We start from the raw sequence: 21,088 nt of genomic DNA, 5'->3' as shown, positions 1-21,088 counted from the left end.
GACCTGCTCTGGAGAGCATCCTCTCACCTCCACCCCCACCCCCTCACTCTAATCCAGGCCACTCCTCCTTCCAGTGGTCTTTAATTGAGTACCTACTGTATTCCTGGCACAGTGCTTGGCCACCAGCATCTCTCACTGGGTTCCCGATACCCCATCTTCTGGTCTCCTCTTCTGCAAACATCTTCCACCCAGAATGCCAAGTGACCTTCCTAACACAGCACTATCCAAAGAACTTTCTGTGATAATGAAATGTCCTATATCTGCGCTGTCCAATATGGCAGCCACATGCTATTGGGCACTTGTAAAGGGCAAGTGTGACTGAGGAACTGAATTTTAGGTTTAGTTTTGGTCAACCGTGTGCATATTAGTCAGCCCCAGCTGCCATAACAAAATACCACACTGGGTGGCTTGAACACAGAAATTTATTTTCTCACCGTTCCAGAGGCTGGTAAGTCCAAGATCAAGGTGCTGGCCAATGTGGTCCCTGGTGAGCGCTCCTCTTGGCTTGTGGACGACGTCCTCACATGGCGGAGAAAGGTCTGGTGTCTCTTCGTCTTCTATAGCTTTAGGGCCCCATCCTACGACTGACCTCGTTTAGCCTTTATCACCTCCTCACAGGCCCTGTTTCCAAATATAGTCACGCTGGGGGGCAGGGCTTCGCTGCTGTACGAATTTGGGGGTTGGGGGAAACAAACATTCAGTCCACAACAATGTGGCTGGTGGCTACCCTATTGGACAGTGTGGCTTTAGAGAGAAAGGCTGACCACGGTCTGCAGTCTCCGCATGGCTCCCCAGCCTCCTCAGGATCAAGTCCAGACTCCTGACAATGGCCCACGAGGCCCTCAGGTCTGCGCCCCGCCCACTGCCCTGCTTCCGTCTGCTCAGGACGCTCTTCCCACCTCCAGCTCCCCACATAGCCCCCACTTCTTTGCCTCACTCTTTGACTCCCAAATCGGGGTCCCTGTTAGACTTCTGGGAGGGGAGCCCTCCTGCGCTTTGTGTGGAAGCTTCCGGGTGCTATGTTAAGTGGGCATGAGGCGGGCAGGGGATGCTGTGTCCACATTGGCTGCCCCGCCCCCCAGGATGCTCCCCAGGGATTCCCAAAGATGATGCAGAGAGCTGAGGGCTGGCAACGGGCAACAAGAGCAAGGACCGCGGGCCATCCTCTGTGGGGCTCGAGGACACGGTCTGTGGAGGCGGTGTTTCTCCTGGAAAGGGCATGGGGCTTTGAAGTCAGACGGGGCCGGGGCGTTAAGTTCCATTTCGGCAACTCCCGCCCACTCCTATGACCCTCAGGTCTCACCTCAAGGAGACAGGATCCCAGCACCTCCCCGGGAGGGGTACCCTGAGAATCAGGATTGAAAGACAGGAGCACCCAGGAGGAGCCCCCTAAGCCCTAGCCTCCTGGTGGGAGAGATGCCTGAGGCGCATCCTGTCACTTCAGTCCCACAGGTGGAGCCCTCCTCCCACAAAAATGAAGTCTTGAGTTTGGGGGCTGGAAGATGGCAGTCCAAGAGCAGAGGGCAGAGGCGGGAGTCTGCCCTAAATCGTGGGGCTAGTGGGCAGCAGGACGGGAATGCCGGTCTGCGGACGCCCCCGGGGCAAACTGTCCCCACACTGTGCAGGTCCACTGGAGGGGAGGGAGACCCCCAAAGGTGCTCACATTTTCTAGGGGGCCGAGGAGTTGTGCCTCCTTCCTGTCGGACCGTGGGACTGGCCGGCCGTCCTCCCTGGGCCATCGGAGGGTGCCAGGCTTCTCCGTGTCCCCGAGGGAGCACGCTGCAGAGGGTGCCCCTGGAGGCTGCCGCTGGACCTGGAGCAGGAGGCGGAGGGCAGCCGGAGGAGGCAGCAGCGCCCTCTCCCCCAGGCTGCTCTCCAAGGGCCTCACGGGTCCCTGGGCCCCCCGGGAAGGAGCCGGGTGGCTGTCTAGCGAGCGGCCGGTGTGCTGCGCGGAGGTCGGCCCAGCTGGGGAGCATCCCGTGGGCGGGGCAGCGGGTGGCAGCGCCCCCTCCCCCATCTGGCTCAGCCGGGCCCGCCTGGTCTCCTGGGGCTGCAGAAGCCAGCTCGAAGCCCATCTGCCACCCCTAGGAGGCTTCTGGACCCGGGGGGTGGGGTAAGGGTGACTAAGCTCCCCGCCCCCGCACTTTGGGAGCTGTTAATAACATCCCAAGCCCATATGCTGTGACACTGTGTTGCCCCCTCACTTCCCTCCCCCCATGGGGGAGGCACACTGAACTTGGAAAGGACAGAACTCACCCAGTGTCCCTGGACTGGCCACTGTCTCTTCCTTCACTCAATGAACAGATCTGGGGCTGGGTCAAAACCTTCTTCCCATCCCTTTGTGCTTCGAAGCAAGTGACTTCACCTCTCTGAGCCTCAGTTTCCTCATCTGTAAAATGGGGATGATAATATCGCCTTCCTAGCTTTTTCAGGATTTAATGAGAAACGAGGCCCTCAGCCAGGGGGGCTGTTACTGCTGATGCTCTCCTCCACCCCACCCACCTGGGCCCCTGGAGATCCCTGACTGGTCTACCCAGAAGCCCAGCCCTGCTGGTTGTTTTCGGGCTGAGCAGGGAGAATGGCTAAGGCCACAGCTGGAACTAGTAAGATGCAGGCTCTGTGACCTTGGGCAAGTCACTGGCCTTCTCTGGGCCTCAGTTTCCCCATCTGTGGAAGACAGGAGCTGTACTGCAAAAACAGAGACAGCAGTGCCTGGCACATTTATGACTGATTGTGCTGACTGCATGCTCCACACTTCACCCGCTTCCCAGAAACCCTCGGGGGCTGCCAGTGTGGTCAACAGCCCCACTGTACAGGGAGCGAGGCTCAGAGAGGTGGGGTGACATGTCCATAGTCGCACAGCTAGGAGGAGTGGTGGTCGGCTTGAACCCCGCTGTCCTCTCTGAGTAGCTTGGTCCCCCTGGGGCGCTGGGCTCACTTTGGAGGGGCTCCCACTCTCCTCCAGCCCTCCCCACCTCCCTTCCAGCGTCCATGGGGGGGCACTGCCCTGGAGGAGCAGCCGCCACCCCACCTCCACCGAGCTCAGCACAAAAGGTAGTAACAGGCCTGTGCTCCGGCTCCACCTGCTCAGGAAGTGACAAGGAAGACGCAGGAGAGGCAGCCCGCTGGGAGGGCGTTCTGGGAGCGGCGCTGGCTCTCTGGGCCTGCAGGAATAAGGTTCAGCTCTTTCAGCAATCTGAGCACCCACTGTGTGCCTGGCACGGAGCGAGGCCCCAGGGTCGGGTGGAAGATGTTGGAGATTGCCCTGCCCTCAAAGAGCTCACCCTAAGTCACAGAAGCTCATGTCTTAGGGGACTTACTATGTGCACTCTCTCTCTTAATTCTCACCACAGCCGAGCTAGGGGTGCTATTATTATCCCCAAGCGATATCTGGAAAATGAAGTCCAGAGAAGGCAAGTGATTTGTCTGAGGTCACACAGCTGGTCTGTTTCGGAGGTGAGATTTGAAGCCTCACAGCCTCGCTTCAGGTCTGAATTGTCTCCCTACAGTGCTGTTTATTGAGCATCTACTATGAGCGGTCATTGTAGGGCATCCCCAACCCTCCCCACAGAGAGAGAGACAGAGGTTCAGAGAGATTAGTTAACTGGTCCAAGGTCACACAGCCAGCAGAGGAAAGATTCAAACTCAGGCCTGCCTGACTCTCCCAAACTTCTCCTGGCCAAGAGGGGAAAAGAGATCAGCTATACCATTCATTTATTTATATCTTTATTCATTCAATAAATATTTATTGAGTACCTACTATGTCAGGCACAGGGTGGACCACAATAAACCTGAGCCAGCCGCTGCCCTCAGGGGGCTCACGGTCTTGAGCACACCCATGGGGTACTCAAACTAAAGAGCCATCTCTTCTAGAATCGGGGGGTGCTATCAGGGTGGCTTCCTGGAATTGGCGGCTCTGGAATTCTGTATACCTTCTGGCTGGGCCACTTGGCCCAGAAGTCATTTCTTGGCCCATGAATCTCTTCATCTGAAAAATGGTCATGACGAAGTCCACCTTGCCCAGCGAGGCTCCAGAAATGCCACCTGTTACTACTAACATTATGGTCACGACCGAGCCCCCACCACAAGGCAGAGAAAATCGGCAGGAAGGAAGAGCATGACGCCACCCAGGTCTAGGCCTTGGGAGGGGTCAGGCAGAGAGTCCTGGGGACACAGGGCAAACCCGTGGATGGAATCCCCAAAGGCCTCCGGCGGGCAGTGACCTCGATGAGTCTAGGGCCAGTCTGTGACCTCAGCTAGACCCCGGGGCCACCAGCAGGAAGGAGGCCAGGGCTGGGGTGTGGGGCCTGAGGAGAGGAAGGGACTCCGTGCGGGGTTCAAGAGCTAAGAGAAGCGGCCGAGGGTGGAGGCAGAGGCAGTGGGGGAAGGATCTGGACTCGGAGTGTGAGCTGGATTCAAATCTGGGGGGGACACTCATTATGTGACCTCAGGCAGGTGATGTCACCTCTCTGGGCCTCAGTTTCCTCCTCTAGAAAATGTGTTACTGATAGCTGCGTGGCCAGCTTGTTGTATGGAGTGAGATCATTTTAACCATTGCTTTATTCAACAGGCGCACGCATAGCATCTCCCATGGGCCGGGTGCCGTGCTAAGCACTCTGTGTGTCTGCTCCTCATGAGAGCCGTGTGGCACAGCGGCTGGCTCGTACGCGATGGGTGCAGCTACTGTCACTCCTCTACACTGCGTGATTTTGTTACAATGACTGTGTTTTACTTTCTAATCAGCAAAAACAACAAGAACCGGCAGGAGAGCGAATTCCGTTTTGGGAGCGGGATGGGGTGTAGGGCAGCTCTGGGCGCCCGGGTGGGAGCTGGACCAGGATGAGAATTCAGGAGGGCCCAGGCTGGCCAGGACTGTGTGCTGGGGATCTCAGGACGTCCAGGAAGAAAATCGAGAATTAGGAACTCCTCTCTGAAGGAAATCTGTCTGCCCTGGGAGGCCAACTTGCCTTCCAGACAGAGTGGGTGCATGCGTGTGTCTGCATGGTATGTGTGTTTGTGCGTGTGCACCTCTGTGTGTGTGTGTGTGTGTGTGTGTGGCGGCTTGGCGAGGTCTCCCAGATCATTGTCCAGCTCAAGTCTCGCTTGCACAGTCTTGCGCCCCCTTCACCCCAGCCTCCTGCACCCGTCCAGGCCCTCACCCGGCCGCCAGCCCCAGCCGTCTGTTGTGGCAGATGTTTGCGTGTGCCATGGCAACGCCAGAACAGGATGTACCTCTGGATGGCAGCAGGGACAAGCCCACGCCACAGCCGCCCACGCCACAGCCGCCCACGCCGTCCCCTCCCCAAAGGCTGGTTGTGAAGAACCGCTCAGGTCCACGTTGGGGACAAACAGTGTTTGTACCCGAGAGAGGCAGAGCCAGTGTCCTCTGCGGGGTCAGCAGCAGGGGAGGAGGAGGGCGCATGTGCACGTCCCAGCTGAGTCCCTTCCTCTCCAGGGAGCTGGCGTCTGCTTCCCTCTGCTCTGGCGGCAGAGATGCTGAGGGAGCACGGTGGGAAGAGGAGCTGCCGCTCAGCAGGCTCGGTCTGTGGGTGGCCAACCAACGTCCTCCCCACTGGTACAGCAACTACTCACTGAGGCGTGACTTTGGCCAGGACCCGGGCTAAGTACTTTATGTAGCCAATAATATCTAAATCCAAGGCTACCATGTGGTGCTAATTACACAGTGCTAATCTTGTAACACCCCTATGAAGTCATTCTTGTTTTTCAAATGAGGAAACTGAGGCACAGAGTGGTTAAGTCACTTGCTCCAGGTCACAGAGCGGGTAAGTTAGGGAGCAACATGCAGGGCTGTCTTGCTCCACAGCCCTTGATCAGAGTGGTGACACTGCCAGGACCAGCTACATAACTTGCAGGGCTCAGTGCAAAATGGAAAGGCCTGGCCCTTGTAAAAGAATTCTTAAGAATTTCAAGACAGCAAGAGCAGAGCATCAGACCTATCGCAGGGCCCTCGTAAGGGTAGAGTCCCATGCTACCATCTGTGAACCCAGCCCTGGGCTCTGCATTTCCATCATCATGTCATGTGGTTCCACTGCCACCTCCCAGATGCTCAGAGGGTGGGCACAGCGGCCTGGAGAAGCTTTCTGCCCGGAAGCCTGAGCCCCTGCCTGGCACGTGCGCCCCAGAGATGTGAGAGCACCCTGTCTGCTGGGGGGAACCCATGCGGGGAACCCATGCTACCCAGCACAGGGGAGAAACAGCCCTCCCTCCCAAACGCTGTGCTGAATTCCTCGAACCCACGAGCCTGGGAGCTGAGAGTACAAATTTCAGCTCAATACAGAAGCATCCTTTGAGTCAATCTTTACATTTTTCTTTTTTATTATAAAAGTAACATAATCCTATTGCACAGACTTAGGAAAATAGATAAAAGGAGGAAAAAACACAAACCTTGCATCCCATGTGTCTGACCCCCCTGCTGTGGGCAGGTGCTGTGTTTTCCTGTCTCTTACAGAGGACTTCCCATCGGGACTACCAGGGATGGAACAGACGGCCTTCTCCTTGTCCCCAGCGCCTGGCACACGGCAGGGGTGCCAGGAATGGGGAATAAAGCCGGAATGGATGGATGTTATGAAGGGACTTGGCTTGGATGACCTTTCAGATTCCTCAGGACTCTGAAAAACTCAGAATTCTTCGGTTCATAGCAAATGCCTGGTGTTGACCTGGGGTTCAAGTCCAACATGCCAAGCCCTTGCTGGGGTCCCAGAGGTGACTGAGACATGGCCTGTGCCCCAGAGGAACTTGGTTTAGGCAGTCATGGGTGTCCCTAAATTTCCAAGCCTTGGTGAATGAAACTTTGGCATATTTCACTCATTCCCTCACTCACCCATTCACTCTCTCATCAAATATTTATTGAGCACCTACTAAGCACTAAGCATTGCACTGAGTACATTAAGGGCTACTTTCTTTGGGGAGAAGATGGTAGGGTAGAAAGTGTATGAGTTTGGAGTCAGGCACCCTGGGCCTCTGTCCCTTCCTGGCTGTCTGGCCCTGACCCATGTTACCTGACCTCTCTGAGCTTCCACCTCTTTGTTTGTAAAATAGGGTCATATCTGCTATGAGGATCAACTCGGTAACACACATGGAACACTTGGAGCTCACAGATGCTCAGTGTAGGTAACTTCTTTCTCCCCACCCTCCCCTCCACCCCTCCCGCCAGTACCAACAGTAACAGCCACCACTGTGGTGAGCCAGATAGAAGGGGTTTTGCAAATATTATCAGCTAATTCTCAAATTATTGGCCCCATGAGGTAGGAAACATTGTCCTTAACCTGTTTTTTTTTTTTTTTTTGAGGACAATTAGCCCTTAGTTAACATTCACTGCCAATCCTCCTCTTTTTGCTGAGGAAGACTGGCCCTGAGCTGACATCCGTGCCCATCTTCTTCTACTTTCTATGTGGGACGCCTACCACAGCATGGCTGGCAAGCAGCGTGTAGGTCCGCACCCGGGATCTGAACTGGCAAACCCCGGGCCGCCAAAGCGGAACACGAGAACTTAACCACTGCGCCATTGGGCCAGCCCCCGTCCTTAACCTGTTTTGCTATCCAATTTCAAAACCAGAGGGAGCTCGCCACTTCCAACGTACCGGGTGTGGGAGAGCTTGTCTCTTAGCGTCAGATCCCCGTGCATCCTCTTCTGTGCTGGGAGGCTGCTCATGCAAACGCCGACACTTTATTTGCTGAAATGGTTTACAAAAAAAATTTCAGGCTGAAACGGGAGCCTTTGCAAGTTTACTTCTAGATGCACGAGCAGTTTCTCTTTCAAGGCAAAATGTGGTGAACATGACTCAGGAGGGAAACACACCTTGTGTCGCCCAAACGGGTTTTGGAGCACGAGGTGGGTCAAACTTCCCTGTGGCTGGAGGCTTCATCTCTGACTCCTGTGTTTTCTTGATGACACCTCAGGGAGATCAAGATGCAGCTTCAGCTTGCTACTTTCTAATTCTGGGGTGGGGGACAGCTGGGCAGGTGGGGAAGAGCAGGACCTATCTGGCTTCACTACTTTTTAGATGTGACCTTGGGCAAATGACTTACGCTCTGCAGGCCTGATTCTTCATCGGTAAACCGAGGACAACGTCAACAGGGCTGTTTGGAAGATTCAACGGGATTGCTTACGTAGAGGGCCGGGAACACGGAAGGTGCAGGAGTGTGGTTCTGCTCCCTCGTGCTAGGTGCGGGGACGGCGGGGTGGGGTTTTCTGGGCAGGGCTCACTCTGGGCACTGCTGGTGGACATCTCCTTCGGAAAGAATTTCCTACCATGAAGTGAATCCTTCTGAAACACCAAGTCGTCCTCTGAGCTCTGCCTTCTGGAGCCTCTTCCAAGCATCTTGCCAAGAGGGGCTTCCCCAGGCGTAAACACAAGCAAGCATGCGGGTCCTCCCCTGCAGAAGCACCTCCACGGGAGGGGTGATCTGGGGTCACACTCAACCTCGGGACTGCTACTCTGAGGACGAAATCAGGGTAGAAGCAGCCAGTGACAGGAACGTCCTCCCAGGGCCCCGGGTGCATGAGGATCTGACAAGTTAGGAACACCCATGTTCCTAGGGTGATGTGGGTGTTGTCACCAGAAAGCATGTGTGGAATGCGACTGTAACGAGCAAAGTGGAAGCCTGCTCGATTGCATCACATTCTGACTTCCACGCTTTCCAAACTTGGCTATCAGAATTCCCAGGGAATCCGTTAGGAACGCTGAGAGTACTGGGCCCCATCTCCAGGCTCAGACTCACGCTTGGAGCCTGAAGAGAATTTGTTAGCTGTCTCCAGCCTTGCCACCAGACTGTCCTGAACCACGACCCTCGCGGTTCAGTTTCAAAAACATCTTACACCAAGGGCTGCATCACAGCCTGACTGCATTAACCATCAGAGTCGGCCCCCTAGCTTTTTGCTTCGATTTCCTACTCCATAAGCAATTTCTAACCACAATTTGGTTTCAAATGTAGATTTATCTAGGACTCAATGTGCTAACGGCAAGTGAGAGCAATCTGGCCCGTGACAGCCATGATTCTTGTTGTCAGGTAGCAAACTTGCCTTCCAGTTTACCCGTCAGCTTCCTGTGAGTCCAGGTGAGAGACAGGGCAAGTCTAGGTGAACGAAACAAAGTCTCTTCTGGATCTACAGGCACTGGAATTCAGTTGTCACACCAAGGGACTCGTCTGGGAGAGACAGTGCCCACCGTGGATGTGTAGGTGTGCACCTTACACCTCCCAGCCCCCTGGCAGTCAGTGGGGGGGCGGGGGGCGTGTGACTTGGTCTCACGCATCAGAATGTGAGCAGGTGTGACCATCGCATCCAGACAAGGGCAGTCAAGGGTGAACCTGAGTCCTCATGTTCCTTCCTCGGACTGCGCAGCTACAAGCAAAGAACTCCAAGACGGCAGGGTCTTATGACAGAAGCAGCTGGCTTTGCTGGTCACCCAGGGAGGAGAGCTACCAAAGCTCACTGCAGCGGCCTGTGACCTGAGCCCTGGACAAGCCTCCACCTTGTTTGGGGAGAGTTTCCCTGGGACTCCTGCCCTGGCCGTCAGCTCTAACCAGCCTCTCCGGTGCCCTCTCCCATGAAGCTAGGTGTGAGCAGCTTAGGGGTTCTCTCGAGCACACCTCTAGCTTTATGCTTTCTGCCTGTGCGGGAAGAGACATCACCCACAGCCCAAGTGCCACCCTGGTGGGGAGGTTTTTGGCACATAAATGACCACCCACAAGTGGGCCTGCTCTTCCTTACTGGCAAAATCAGGAGGAAAAAAGATGATTCCTGGAGGAGCTAACATTTTCCCTTTGGTTCTTTCTTTGGTCTAACTTGTCCAGGTTGTTAGCAGGGGGCCTAGCAGACAGTGGGTGCTCAGGAGAGCCTGACTATCACGATGGTGGAGATGTGTCTGACCATCTCGGCAAGGGCTGAAGAGGCAGTTTCCTTTTGCACAAGTTCACAGGTCATCAGACATTTATAAACAAAAAGTTTATTTCCATCACAAGAAGCACACAGACTATACAGTACACACCAACAGAAGTAAAAAAAAAAAAAAGTGCATTATGCATCTTCTACTGCAAATTCACAGTACAAAAGATACTGCCTTTTAAATATATAATATAAAAAAAAAACAAGAAGAAAACCAATAGAATAAAAAAAAACCCCATGGATGTAATGCAACACACTGGGAACCCACTGGCAACTCCTAAAAACCAAAGGGCAGCCCATCCCGGGGTGCTCCTGATTTTGGTGCGGGGCTGGGGGGGGGGGGTCTGTACCTGCATTTTGTTGCAAAGAGCTCAGGACACTAACAGAGAGGAAAATAGGGTGGTCGACGTGGTAATAAAAAGTCTATTAAACAAGAGTATGATTGTGTGATGGGGGAACGGGTGAGGGGCTGGGCTGCGCCACCCCCCAGCTGGCTAGCCAACCCAGTTCCGCTCTTTCCTCACTACCCCGGGACGCAGAGGGAGCCAGCGCCCGCCTCGCCCGCAGGAGCTCCCAGCGCTATCGAGAGCGATGCTCCTGGGGCGGTTGTGGGCACACGCGTGAGGCCGCACAGCAGATGAGTCAAGTATGGGGCAGGACAAGCGCCAGCCCTACCGCTAACCACCACCGACAAGGCAAAGTATCCAATCACAGAAGGTGAGAGCTTAACAGTTTCCCATAAATACACAGTATTTGTAAACTATTATTAAGGCACTCAATTGTAAAACAATAATTACAGTGTAGGAAAGAGGGCGGAAGCAGCCACCTTCTCGTGCAGCACGGCCGACAGCAAGGACAGCAGAGGACCGGAGGTCTGACTATAAAGACTCCTGTTTAAGAGACCGGCTGAAGCCAGGGCCACAGCACCTACGGCAAGACAAACAAGGCAGTCCCATCCCGTCCCCCAGCTCCCGAGGGCGGTGCCACACAGCGCCACTCCAGATCACCCAAGGCGACCCGCTTCACAGCACGGGGGACACGGCGAGCATGGATGAGAGAAGTGACGCACGTGATGATGCGGTTCAAGTTATACATATATTCAAATATATATATATGCAGAGTGAACTCATACACGTAGGTATTCAGCTGCAGAGCACACAATTAAAAAACCAAGCAGCTGAGCGTGGGGGTCAATCAACAACCTTGGTTTGGCGTGCAGCGTTGGCAAGAACCTGGGGGTGCGGTTGGGGGACCAGAGCAGGCGACTCTGCATTGTGCTGTCCAGATGTCACAAACGTCATGGCCCGCCGAGCTCTCCTGCCAGAGGTGAAGTGGTTGCCCTCACTGCATGTGTGTCTGGGGCAAGCCCAGCTAGAGGGGAAGCCAGAAACTAGGGTTCGGGGAAACGTTTTCTGGCACCAAGCACTTCCGGCCAGCAGAGAGCAAGGCCCTCTTTGGACACCTCGGGTGAGGTTACTTAGATGATCTTGACTAAATGGCGCAGGATTTGGTCTCACTAGGGAGAAATGCCCCCCAGGGAGCAGGGGCATTTACCAGCCTTCTGGGATCGGGCCGTGTGGAGAGACCAGAGTGCAGAAGCACAGGGGTGTCCTGAGGGCGTTAATTCTATTGCACATTTGGCTCCATCCTGTGGCATCCTCTGGGCTTGTCCATGAGGGAAAAGGCTTTAGAATGGACTGGAATGGTCTTTGGCTGGAGAGGGCGGGGTGGAGCAGAGAGGCAGTGGCCAGCGCAGCCACGGTGAGCACCTGGGGAGTAACCTCATGCCTGATGGACAGGGTGCCACGAGCCAGCAGAGAGCCGTCGGGCAGCACACATCCCTGCACTGAGACTGAGGAGGCGGGGGACCCCAAGAGCAAGAACCTTGTTCTTAAGAAGCTCAGGCAACGACAGACGTTGCTCCAAGACCCTGAAGTAGTCAGAAGACGGAGAAATGGAAACTGGCATTGTCACGGCATGATCAGAGGGCAGCTTGGGGTACCCTCTCTCCATGACCAGTTTCCCCCTTCGACTTGACAAAACTATCTTAATGGGGCCCCATCTCAATGCAAGATGAGATGGAGTTTAGTCTAGCTTTTGGCATGCCGTATGAATTAAAGCAAAGGAAAGGTGAGGTGGAAGACGAAAGGCAGCTGAATACACAGGGTACCAAGCTGATTTAGACAATTTTTGTTCTCTCCTAATTCGAGAAAGGCATTCTGTAAAAATGGCAGTCACCAAAATCAATGACTTTCCCGGCATAAACCCCTGCCTCTCACTTGTGCCGCTCACGTTCAGGATTTCCCCACCGGCTAAGATGACAAAGCATCAGTCAAGATTTGGCATAGCTTATGGAGCAGACGTTCTTTTCAGAGACCAGAAATGAATCTGTCTTCGCCAACGTACCCCCAAGCCTGGCAGAATGCTCTCAGCTCATTAGTAGAATATCTCAAATAGCAATCCGCTATAGGTTTACACGCAACTGCTCTGGGTCTTAGAGAAAAATCTTTACCCACTTCTCCAGGCCGGAGAGCAAGCCATCAAATCAAGAATGCTTCACTGTGCTCTGAGGACTGGGGCGCGGGGCCCTGGGCTGTGTTGATGTTGATATACTGGTTGTGCTTCTGAAAACGAATGGAGAAGTTTGCCAAAAGTCAAAGACCCACTCATATTTGTAGTCTTCTTCCCACGCTTAAACTGGATAAGAAAAATTATGGCTTTCAAAATTAAAGTTCTCAAAAATATATCGCTCTCATACATAGACATGGTTAAAAAAACCAACATAAGCCTGTCATCACAAATCTAAAGGATTATTTTGACACAAAAATGGATCCACCACATAAAATTTAATTTGGCAAAACATATTGAACTTGATTTTTTTTTTGAGACTATGCTTTTGTTGGCTGAGGGAGACGGGGAAATTTCAGGAATAAGTGGATAATCACCTTTTAAGGTGATTTCAATTGACAGTGGTGGGAAAACAAATTCCTATGAAGTAAAATAACATATATTAAAAAAAAAATAACACCAGGGAGAAAAAGTTCCTGGAGAGTGGAGAGAGGGTTTTTGCAAAAACTCCAGCTACTAGTTGGAATATGGACCAGCCTTGCTCCTGAAGACCCGCCTGGGTGCCCTCTAGAACGGCTGCTCTCGGGCGCCGGCTCTGACCACTCTAAGATGGTGACTCATGCACCCACTTCCAGAATTTGACCAGCCCTTGAAGGTTTTCTAGCTTCGCTGAATTAATCTGGCCGACCTGGCTGAGGGCAAGCTGTCACTGTAGGAACACTTCAGCCAGCTGTGCCCTCCACATACACAGCCACCGCCCCCCCAGCCCCGGCCCCCGAAGGAGAGACAGGCTGGGGTGGGCGGGCAGGGTCTGGGGCGGGAGGGGGAGGGAAGGGTTTGGCCCGAGCTGTGGAAGAGGCCAGGAGGCCTGCCCTCTGCCCAGTTTCTTCCTGGAGAGTGCTGGGCAGCCCTGCGCTGTCAGATAAAACTAGGGGTCAGCAAACTCTTTCTATAAACAGCCTGACAGTAAATATCTTGGGTTTTGCAGACTACACAGTCTTGCTGCATATTAGTTTATTTTTTTTATAACCTCTTAAAAAGGTAAAAACCACTCTTAGTTCATGGGCCACACACCGCAGTTTGCTGGCCTCTGAGTTAAACTTTTCTCACCACGTCTCCTCTCTCTCCACAATATTTTAACATCACGTCTTGCTGAGGACACCAGAGGAGCTCCTCCCCTCAGCCCAGAGCCCTCGGTGGCATGACGCACACAGAGAGTCCACCTGACTCCTCCAGGGGCACCGACGGAGCCCAGGCCGGACGACAGAGCTTCCTTCGCTCCGTCCTTGCCACCAGAAAGAGTGAAAGGGAAACAGGAAGCAGGGTCCTCACTTACCGCTTCTCTCAGAGAAGCTGCTGCCGAGATGCTCCTGGAGAGGGGCTGAGGGTTTCTCTCTGCTGAAATCCCCTTTTCCTCCCCAAATATGAGTAGATGTGACCTAACAAACCTGAGTGCCGGAGCTCCTGGCAGGACCACCCACATCTCAGAACCAGCGCCCCTGCCAGAACTCGGGCGCTTCCAAAACCTCAACATGATCACACTGGACTCAGCAGGGAGACTCAACAAGGCTTCGTAGGTCTTCTCCCGGGGAGAGTGGAGGGGGGCAATTTATACTCCACCATCAGCAACAACGGAGAGCATCACAGACATCTCCCCGACCCGACGCCAGCGGGGCCAGACACGTGTCCCTCAGCCGTAACAGCACCCAGGACAGAGAACTCCACTGCCAGGCGACGATCCCCAAGCACCAGAGCTGGCTCAACGCCCTCCTGTGACCTCACCTAGCAGCACGTGGTGCCGGCCAGTTAAAAATCTTAACACTTTTGGGGGTCCTAACCAAAAAACTTAAAAAAAAAAAATTTTTTTTTGGAAAACCTTTTTGTGAGACAGCATTATTCCCTGGAATGAGCCTTGGTCATTATTGTATTTTACAAATAAAAAGCACAGCAAGAACAGAGGTAGGACTTATATTGCCATCCAAGAGGTTTCCCACGGGGGCTGGAATGGGCTGGGGACGTGCGCGCTCAACTTCTCTGTTGCACGCTGCAAATGGACTATTTCTGCGGTGGGGCACGTCTGGATGCTCTTCTGGAACCATGATGCCCTTGAAAACACAGCACTCGGGACCGGAGTCCACTGGCCGACAGCTGCTGGTTCTCCCAGGCCACACGACCGATACGCCCCCTTCTTCTTGTGCTGTGTGTTAGAGATTTTTGTTTCTTCTCCTCCTCTCCATGGCAAGAGGGGGGAAAAGTTAGGTTAACGCCAATTGTTTAAGAGAAATTAGGACAGAAGGGGCTGACCAAAGTCCACAGAGGAACTGAAGGAGGGACGGCGTGAAGATTTAAGTCCAAACACGCCAGAAGATGGGTCAGCTTTTGCTTGCCCACGAGGGGCTTTTCAAGTTTTCTGCGGCCGATTTCCCTGACAGTCTGGAGGCTGCAGCTGGGTTCCGTGGGGCTGCCTGGGGCTCATGCAGGAAGGAAGACGCGCTCAACTTGGCGCCCTGGGAGTCGGCAGGGGTGGACCCATCGGCCTCGCCGGACAGGTCTTCAGTGGAGAAGTTGAGGCTTCCGAGCTTGGCAAGAGAGTGAGAGCGCTTCAGGGGGGACGAGACGGTGAGGCCCGCCAGCCGGAGCCGCGTCTCGATCTCCTGCGTCCGCTGCTTCACCAGCCCCGGCTTCCCGCGCACGCTGTGGATGCTGTCGCTGCTGGAGCTCCGGGTCAGGTTGGAGCTCATGGAGGAGGAGGTGGGGGTGTAGCAGATGGTCCTCAGGAAGTCTTTTGAGAAATGACTGGTGTGATCCAGGCGGCAGAGGGAGGGAGGGGGGCTCTTCAGCGAGGCTCCTTCTAAGGGAGGGGGCGAGGCCTCCGACTTCTCACTGCCGGCCTGCCTGGGCGAAGCCGGGGGCCCTGGCTGAGGGCCAGGAGCTGGGTCCTGGCTCTCCTCGGGGATGCTGGCCTCCAGCCTGCTGGTGGGGCCGTCCCTGAGGGGAGACGCGGGCTCCGCAGGTGTGACCGTTAACCTCTCCAGCTCTTTGGTGTGCTTGCGGACCAGGCCCGCCTTCTGCAGCTGGATGATGGACTCCTGGTGCTGCATCAAGTAGCTGCTGGCGGTTGGTTTCTCGGATTCTTTACTGAACAGGAGCCGCAGGTCCTTGGCCGGCTTCGCATCTTTCTTGGGTGGCGATTCTTCTTTCGCTGCTTCCACACCCGGAGGGCTCCTATCACAGTGAGAATTCTTCAAAAGGAGGGACTTCGGCAGGGCTTTTGGGGTCTCTCTAGAAGGTTCCAAAAGGCTAGCTGGTGCCTCTGAGCCACTGGCATCTGGCCTCGAGCCTGCTGGTGGCAGCAATGGGGGCGTCTCGGTCAGGCCGGAGGTCAGCTTCTCCAATGCTCGGGACCGGCCGGACGTGTGGGCCACAGGGGAAGACGTGAGGTGGGGCAGGAAGGTGGGCTGGGTGCAGATAGCCGGTGCGGCGGGGTTCTCGCGTCGCTCCCCGCAGGCCTCAGCGGCACTGCGGGCGGCAGGGTACATGCAGTCGGCACAGGACTTGTAGGGAGGCTTTACTTTGTTCAGGATCCCAAATATGGCGTCGTGCTGCAAGGAGACAAGAGCATCGTGAGCGTGTGGCGGGCGCCCAAGACCAGAAAGCACAGGGGGGCATGGGCGGCACTGTCACTTCAGCCTGTGGGGGAAGGGAGACCTCTCAGAACCCAACAGACGCAACTGACGCGGGTTGGAGTTAGAGATGCCGAACCGAGCTGCCCAGGAGCCAGGTGCCTGAGACCCAGGGCAAACCTCGGGCGGTGAGGCCAGCACGGTCAGGAGCAGGGCCTCTGTCCTCAAGCCACCACACAGCCCTTGCCTGAGCCGTGGCCTCAATGGGAACAGGGTAACTCCGACCTCACAGCATTCTGAGACTGAAATGAAGCGGCGTTTCTGCCTCGCCCTTTCCCCCCCGCCGAAAGAACCTGCATCTGGGGAGCCCGGAGCCTGGAGCCTGGAAATGGGACCGTCCTGTCCAGCACAAACACAGCGTGGCTCACAGAACCACCATCGAGCTCCTCACAGAGAGGTGGCAAAGGGCAAGAATGGTTTTGGAAAGACTCCAACGTGGACCCAAACGTGGCAGCCCACAGCCCCGATACGGGAGCCAGGCGGAGAGGGGTTTAAATGTCAGTGGAAAACCACCTGCCCCTGGTCATTAGGGGCTCTCCATGAGCATGACAGGGGCCTCTGCATGCCCCTCCTGACAGTCAGGGCGCTGTCCGCCTCCCTCCCACACCCACCAGGCCCGGGGCTGCCCCCTTGGGCTGAGCCCCAGTTGAGAACAGCAAGAGTGGAGGCAGGGGAGCCAACCCCCCTCTCCCTGCGAATTGTTTAGCTGTGAGATCCCTAAGCTGGTCTAAAAGGGAGCCTTTCCTGGCAAAGGGCCCCGTGGGTTTCTCTTGCCCAGGGAAGCCTGGGGGTGCCCCCGGCCCTGACTGTCAGGGATCAAGGCCATCCTGTGCGGCAGACTGAGGTCCTCCAAGGCGAGGAGTCCACAGGAAACTCAGCCGTGACTGCTGGAGGCTGCGGGGGGCGTGCGGGGAGTGCGGCGGGAGGCGGGAGGCTGGGACTCGGCCAGAACCCTATCCTCGTCTGGGGCTGGCTTCTAGGTTGACCAGAAAGACCTCTTCACCCTCAGGGTAAGGCCTGAACCCTTGACCCAGAAATCTTCCTGAAGCTCTAACCAGAGTGTCCACGTGTCCATTTCTTCTCAATCTTTAAAACCTAATGTTCTAAAGAGGGTGACACCTACCACGGTGGGAGAGTTGAGAGCACCTCTCAGAGCCCACAGGGCGCCAGGGTGGGAGAGAATCACTCAGCCAGCTCTTCCCAGGGCGTGCCTGTCCTGTGCCAGGACCTGCATCAGGTGGGGGGGCTGTGAACAGGACACAGTTCCCGCCCTCAAGGAGCCTACTGTCCCCTGGAGGGAAGGGACCAGAAAACTGAAAAGTGCTCAGACAGGGAGGGACGAGCGCAAAGTCTCCCACAGAGGGAAGGCTGTCCAGGGAAATCGACACGGCACCTGGCACTTCTGGGACAAGCAGGTGTTGATCGGGCAAAGGGGAGGCGGGGAGGCCCCACGGGCAGAGGGAGAGCAACATGAAGGCCCTGCCATGGGGGAGAAGGGCCCACGCACAGGCGTGCATGCCGGAGGGAGCACGAGGCAGGAGGAGCAGAGGGTTCTGCCTCCCACGCTGTGTGTTTCTATCCTCGCCCCATCCTCTGAGCCACTGTCCTCTCAGGTTCCGCTTCCACACTCACTCCACCAGTCTCCCTGCCGACCAGTTGGTGGGCCTTGTCATCGCCTGCCTAAAGCCCTCCCCTGGCTTCCTAATGCCCCCGGAACCATGCACAGAGCCCTGCCATCATGCTGGGAGGCCCCGCATGCCCCAGCCACCTGCCCAACCGCACCTCAGACCACCGCCCCTCAACCGCTGCCCCAAGGCCCTGTCCCTCACACACACACACACACATGCGCACACGCACGCAAGCACATGCGCACACGTGCCAGGCCCCGCCCTCAGGGGCTCCACACAAGACCCTCCTCCTGGCTCTGTGCACAGCCAACTCTTTCTCACCTCCTCCCTTTGGGATTCTCCACCACGCCATGGTTTGTCTCGGTCATCACACCAAGTACCATCTGTTTTCCCTTCCTCGTTACAGCCTCTCGTGTTAACCCTTGTCCCCCCCACGAGGCGACGTGTGCCGAGCTGTCTTACCCAGTCGTGCCCCCTCACCAGCCTGGCACCGTCGTCAATAAACCCGAGCCGAACAAATGAACGAAGGCTTGTCTCTACTCCCTAGATAACGTCACCCAGGCACTGAGAGTCTGGCCAGAGAGGAAGGCTGTGTCCCTCATTTACCCTCTTTTCCAAGCTTCTCTCATGTGCATCACTCTACGACTCACGGCTGCGTCATCTCAGACAAACTGAGGCACCGCTATCTGGGCTGAGAGCGTTTACGTCACCTGTCGTGAGGAATATCTGCTCTTTGAGGGGACGGCGGTGGTGGGGGGGTACTCATGAGTAAGTCGTATTTGGTTCGGAACACATTTCACGATTGGCAGGTCGGCAGACCGAACTTCCCAGGTCTGGCCGCGTTCTAACGTGTACCGGCAGGCCCTGCGCAGATGGGAGCGCATCCACCAGCGTTCCGAGGCTCTCGCTGGGGATGCACCGCTGCCCTGGGAGATGGGCAGCGAGGCCCGGGGAAGTGAGGCTCCTGCCCCCCGCCTCAGGAAGCCGACGCAGAGCGAGAGCGGAAGTGGACACCAGGCGGCACAGCGGCCCCCTGCACACGACCCCACTCTGTCCCTGGGCCTCATGGAGGAGGGGAGGGCTGGCGGGAGGGGATTTTCCAAGCCAGTGCCAGGTTGCTAAAGCCTTGTTGCAGAAACCCAGCCAACAGGACAGCTACGAGGGACTAACAGGCTGAAGCACTAGAATCTGCGCTCTGAGGGTGAGGCGCTGGCTCCGAACTGGAAAACTGAATAAACACCAAGGCTGCTGGGGAACAACTATCGAGGTTTCAACGGTGGCAGCGGCGCTGCGGTTACGTTACACACTGAACCATTTGTGGATGAAGGATCTATCTGGGATTTGTTTCAAGATAATCCAGGGTGTGGGAAAGTGGGTGGGGTGAGAGGAAATAAGAACAGCCATATATTGATAAATATTGAAGCTGGGTGGTAAGTTCTATGATTGACATTCTGCATCAGGAAAAAGCACCAGTTGGCAGCCCTGCCCGAGACATGAATGAGGCGGTGGGGTCAAGAGGGCACGCGGGGATTAGGCGTTATCCCGGCAGATCCCTGAGCCACTATGTGTCCGCAGGCCCAGTCAGCCTGTGGAGTCACTCTCTGAAATAAAGCCCCTGGTCGCTGGGGCGAGAACCGCTGAGCTGGCCGCGCCGAGCTGTGAGGCGGCTGTGAGGGGCTGCTGAGGGGCCAGGACGGTCGCCCCGCACGCTGGTCCCATGCCTACCTCAAAGTCATCCGGGCAGCTCCTCTTGCTGTTGTTATTATTTAGGTTTTCCCGGTTGAGCAGGTTTTGATCGAGCTGGGCTGGGGGCCGCCCCCACCTCCCTGCTCCCAGGGCCTCCTCCTTGTCCACCTCCTCCACCTGCAGCAAAGAGCCGCCCCGGGCTTTGGGGCTCCCAAACTCTAGTTTCTTCTTCACTTCCTTCTCAGAGAGTCCAGGACCTTCCTGGGGATGTCTGGCTGGCTTGTGCGCCTCTGCTGGCTGGGCTGCTTCCTCCAACAGAGCATCTCTCTCCAGATCCTCCAGCTGCACCAAGTTGCCAGTCTCATCGCTGGGGGAGTGCAGGAGGGGGTCTGAGAGTCGCCGGAAACAGCATGGGAGAGTGGGGCCTCCTGGGGGCCTGCTGCTCGGGAAGCCAGGCGGGGCAGCATCGTCCACGCAGGGCAACTGGGCTTCCGGGGTGCCATCCAGGGTCTCTGGCAAGAAGTCCCCTGGCTCCGCAGGGTCATCCACAGGCTGCTGCAGGCAGCTCTCGGTCTGCTGGCGCCACAGCTTGTTGTGCCGTTGTTTGCTGGGGGGAGGAAGGGCGGAGGGAGGTCAGCAGAGGCCAGTGCCCAGAGGGTCTTGGTTAAAGGAGTGGGGTGAGCCAGCAAGGGAAGCCCAAGGCGCGGGTGGACGCCAGGGGTTCACCAGGGTAAAGCTTCTCTCTTTTATTTGTCCCCAAGAAATGCAAGGATGAGAGAAATGGCCCTAGGCGCTAAATCCTAAATCATCACGTCTCATACAGGGTCTTAAGTGACTTCCTGTCTCGTGACGACGACGTGGCAGACACGTGAAGGAGTCTAGACCTGAAATCCTGCCATGAGCCCAGTGTCCCATCCCTTCTGGCGACCTCAGTCACATCACTTACGTCCATCTCTCAGTGTCTCCATCTGCCAGACAAGAATAATAGTCTTCTCCTGCCCACACTGTGGGGAGATACTGGGCTCAGAGCAGAGAGTAAGTAAAGATTTACACACACTGATACAACTGCCTAAACACGCAATGCACAAGAATGAAGTAGGGAAGACCCCAGAAAATCACAAGCATTTGTTTAGGTCAGAGAGTTACAGGTCGGTTTCTAAAATACGTCTTCTAATACTGTGGTAGTATCTTTATGATACATTTTAAAACATAAAGGTTAAAAGAGAAAAAAGAGAAAGGCTTATGGGGAAATAAGGTCAGTCAGTCACTCTATGAACCTCAGACAGAGCAACAGCAACATCCTGGGGCTGTGTGGGTTAAGATGAGAGAGTAAAGGTCAAAGGACGGTGCACCAGGAGGATCTGCCTTGGCTCTTCAATGCCGAGGCGTCACGATCCTTCGTGACGGCTTGCCCCGTGCGCCTGGTCCACGAAGGCCTGAGGGCCCTGAGAGGGGCTGCAATTCAAGGTCAACACCGTGCTGCTGCAAACCGGCCTGGAAACCCACCCCGCCCCCCGAGGCTGCAAACCCCTCAGGGCAGTGAGGGACTGAAGGGAGGGGAGGGCAGGATGGGTCTCCCCCCTCCGCCTTGGGCTCCGCCTGGGGGCCTGTCCAGC

At 55.8% G+C, this 21,088-nt stretch overlaps 1 protein-coding gene and 2 long non-coding RNA genes across 11 annotated transcripts in view; all 3 read right to left on the bottom strand.

Moving 5' to 3' along the window:
- Nucleotides 1-404: 404 nt before the first annotated feature.
- LOC103551432 (uncharacterized) lies at nt 405-2,389 on the bottom strand. Its single transcript, XR_011541810.1, has 3 exons — nt 2,257-2,389; nt 1,664-1,813; nt 405-621 (listed from the first exon to the last, which is right to left on the bottom strand). It is a non-coding gene; the product is annotated as an uncharacterized lncRNA (long non-coding RNA).
- A 663-nt stretch (nt 2,390-3,052) lies between these two features.
- On the bottom strand, nt 3,053-7,949 carry LOC103551431 (uncharacterized). The gene is made up of 3 exons (XR_545014.2): nt 7,820-7,949; nt 7,602-7,694; nt 3,053-3,164 (listed from the first exon to the last, which is right to left on the bottom strand). It is a non-coding gene; the product is annotated as an uncharacterized lncRNA (long non-coding RNA).
- Nucleotides 7,950-9,952: 2,003 nt separating this feature from the next.
- The window catches only part of SSH1 (slingshot protein phosphatase 1), a 61,544-nt gene continuing 50,408 nt past the window's right edge, over nt 9,953-21,088 (bottom strand). For all 9 annotated transcript variants that reach the window (XM_070627043.1, XM_070627046.1, XM_070627044.1 and 6 more), the window contains 2 exons: nt 19,512-20,079; nt 9,953-16,077 (listed from right to left, as the gene is read on the bottom strand). In XM_070627043.1, coding sequence (XP_070483144.1) covers nt 14,848-16,077; nt 19,512-20,079 — 1,798 coding nt within the window. In that variant the 3' untranslated portion in view covers nt 9,953-14,847. The remainder of the gene's footprint in view (nt 16,078-19,511; nt 20,080-21,088) is intronic.

The sequence above is a fragment of the Equus przewalskii genome, chromosome 7 (genome assembly GCF_037783145.1).
Source record: "Equus przewalskii isolate Varuska chromosome 7, EquPr2, whole genome shotgun sequence".
NCBI lineage: Eukaryota > Metazoa > Chordata > Mammalia > Perissodactyla > Equidae > Equus > Equus przewalskii.
The sequence above is the reverse complement of the archived record's forward strand: the minus strand, read 5'-3'. Positions and strand labels throughout refer to the sequence as shown.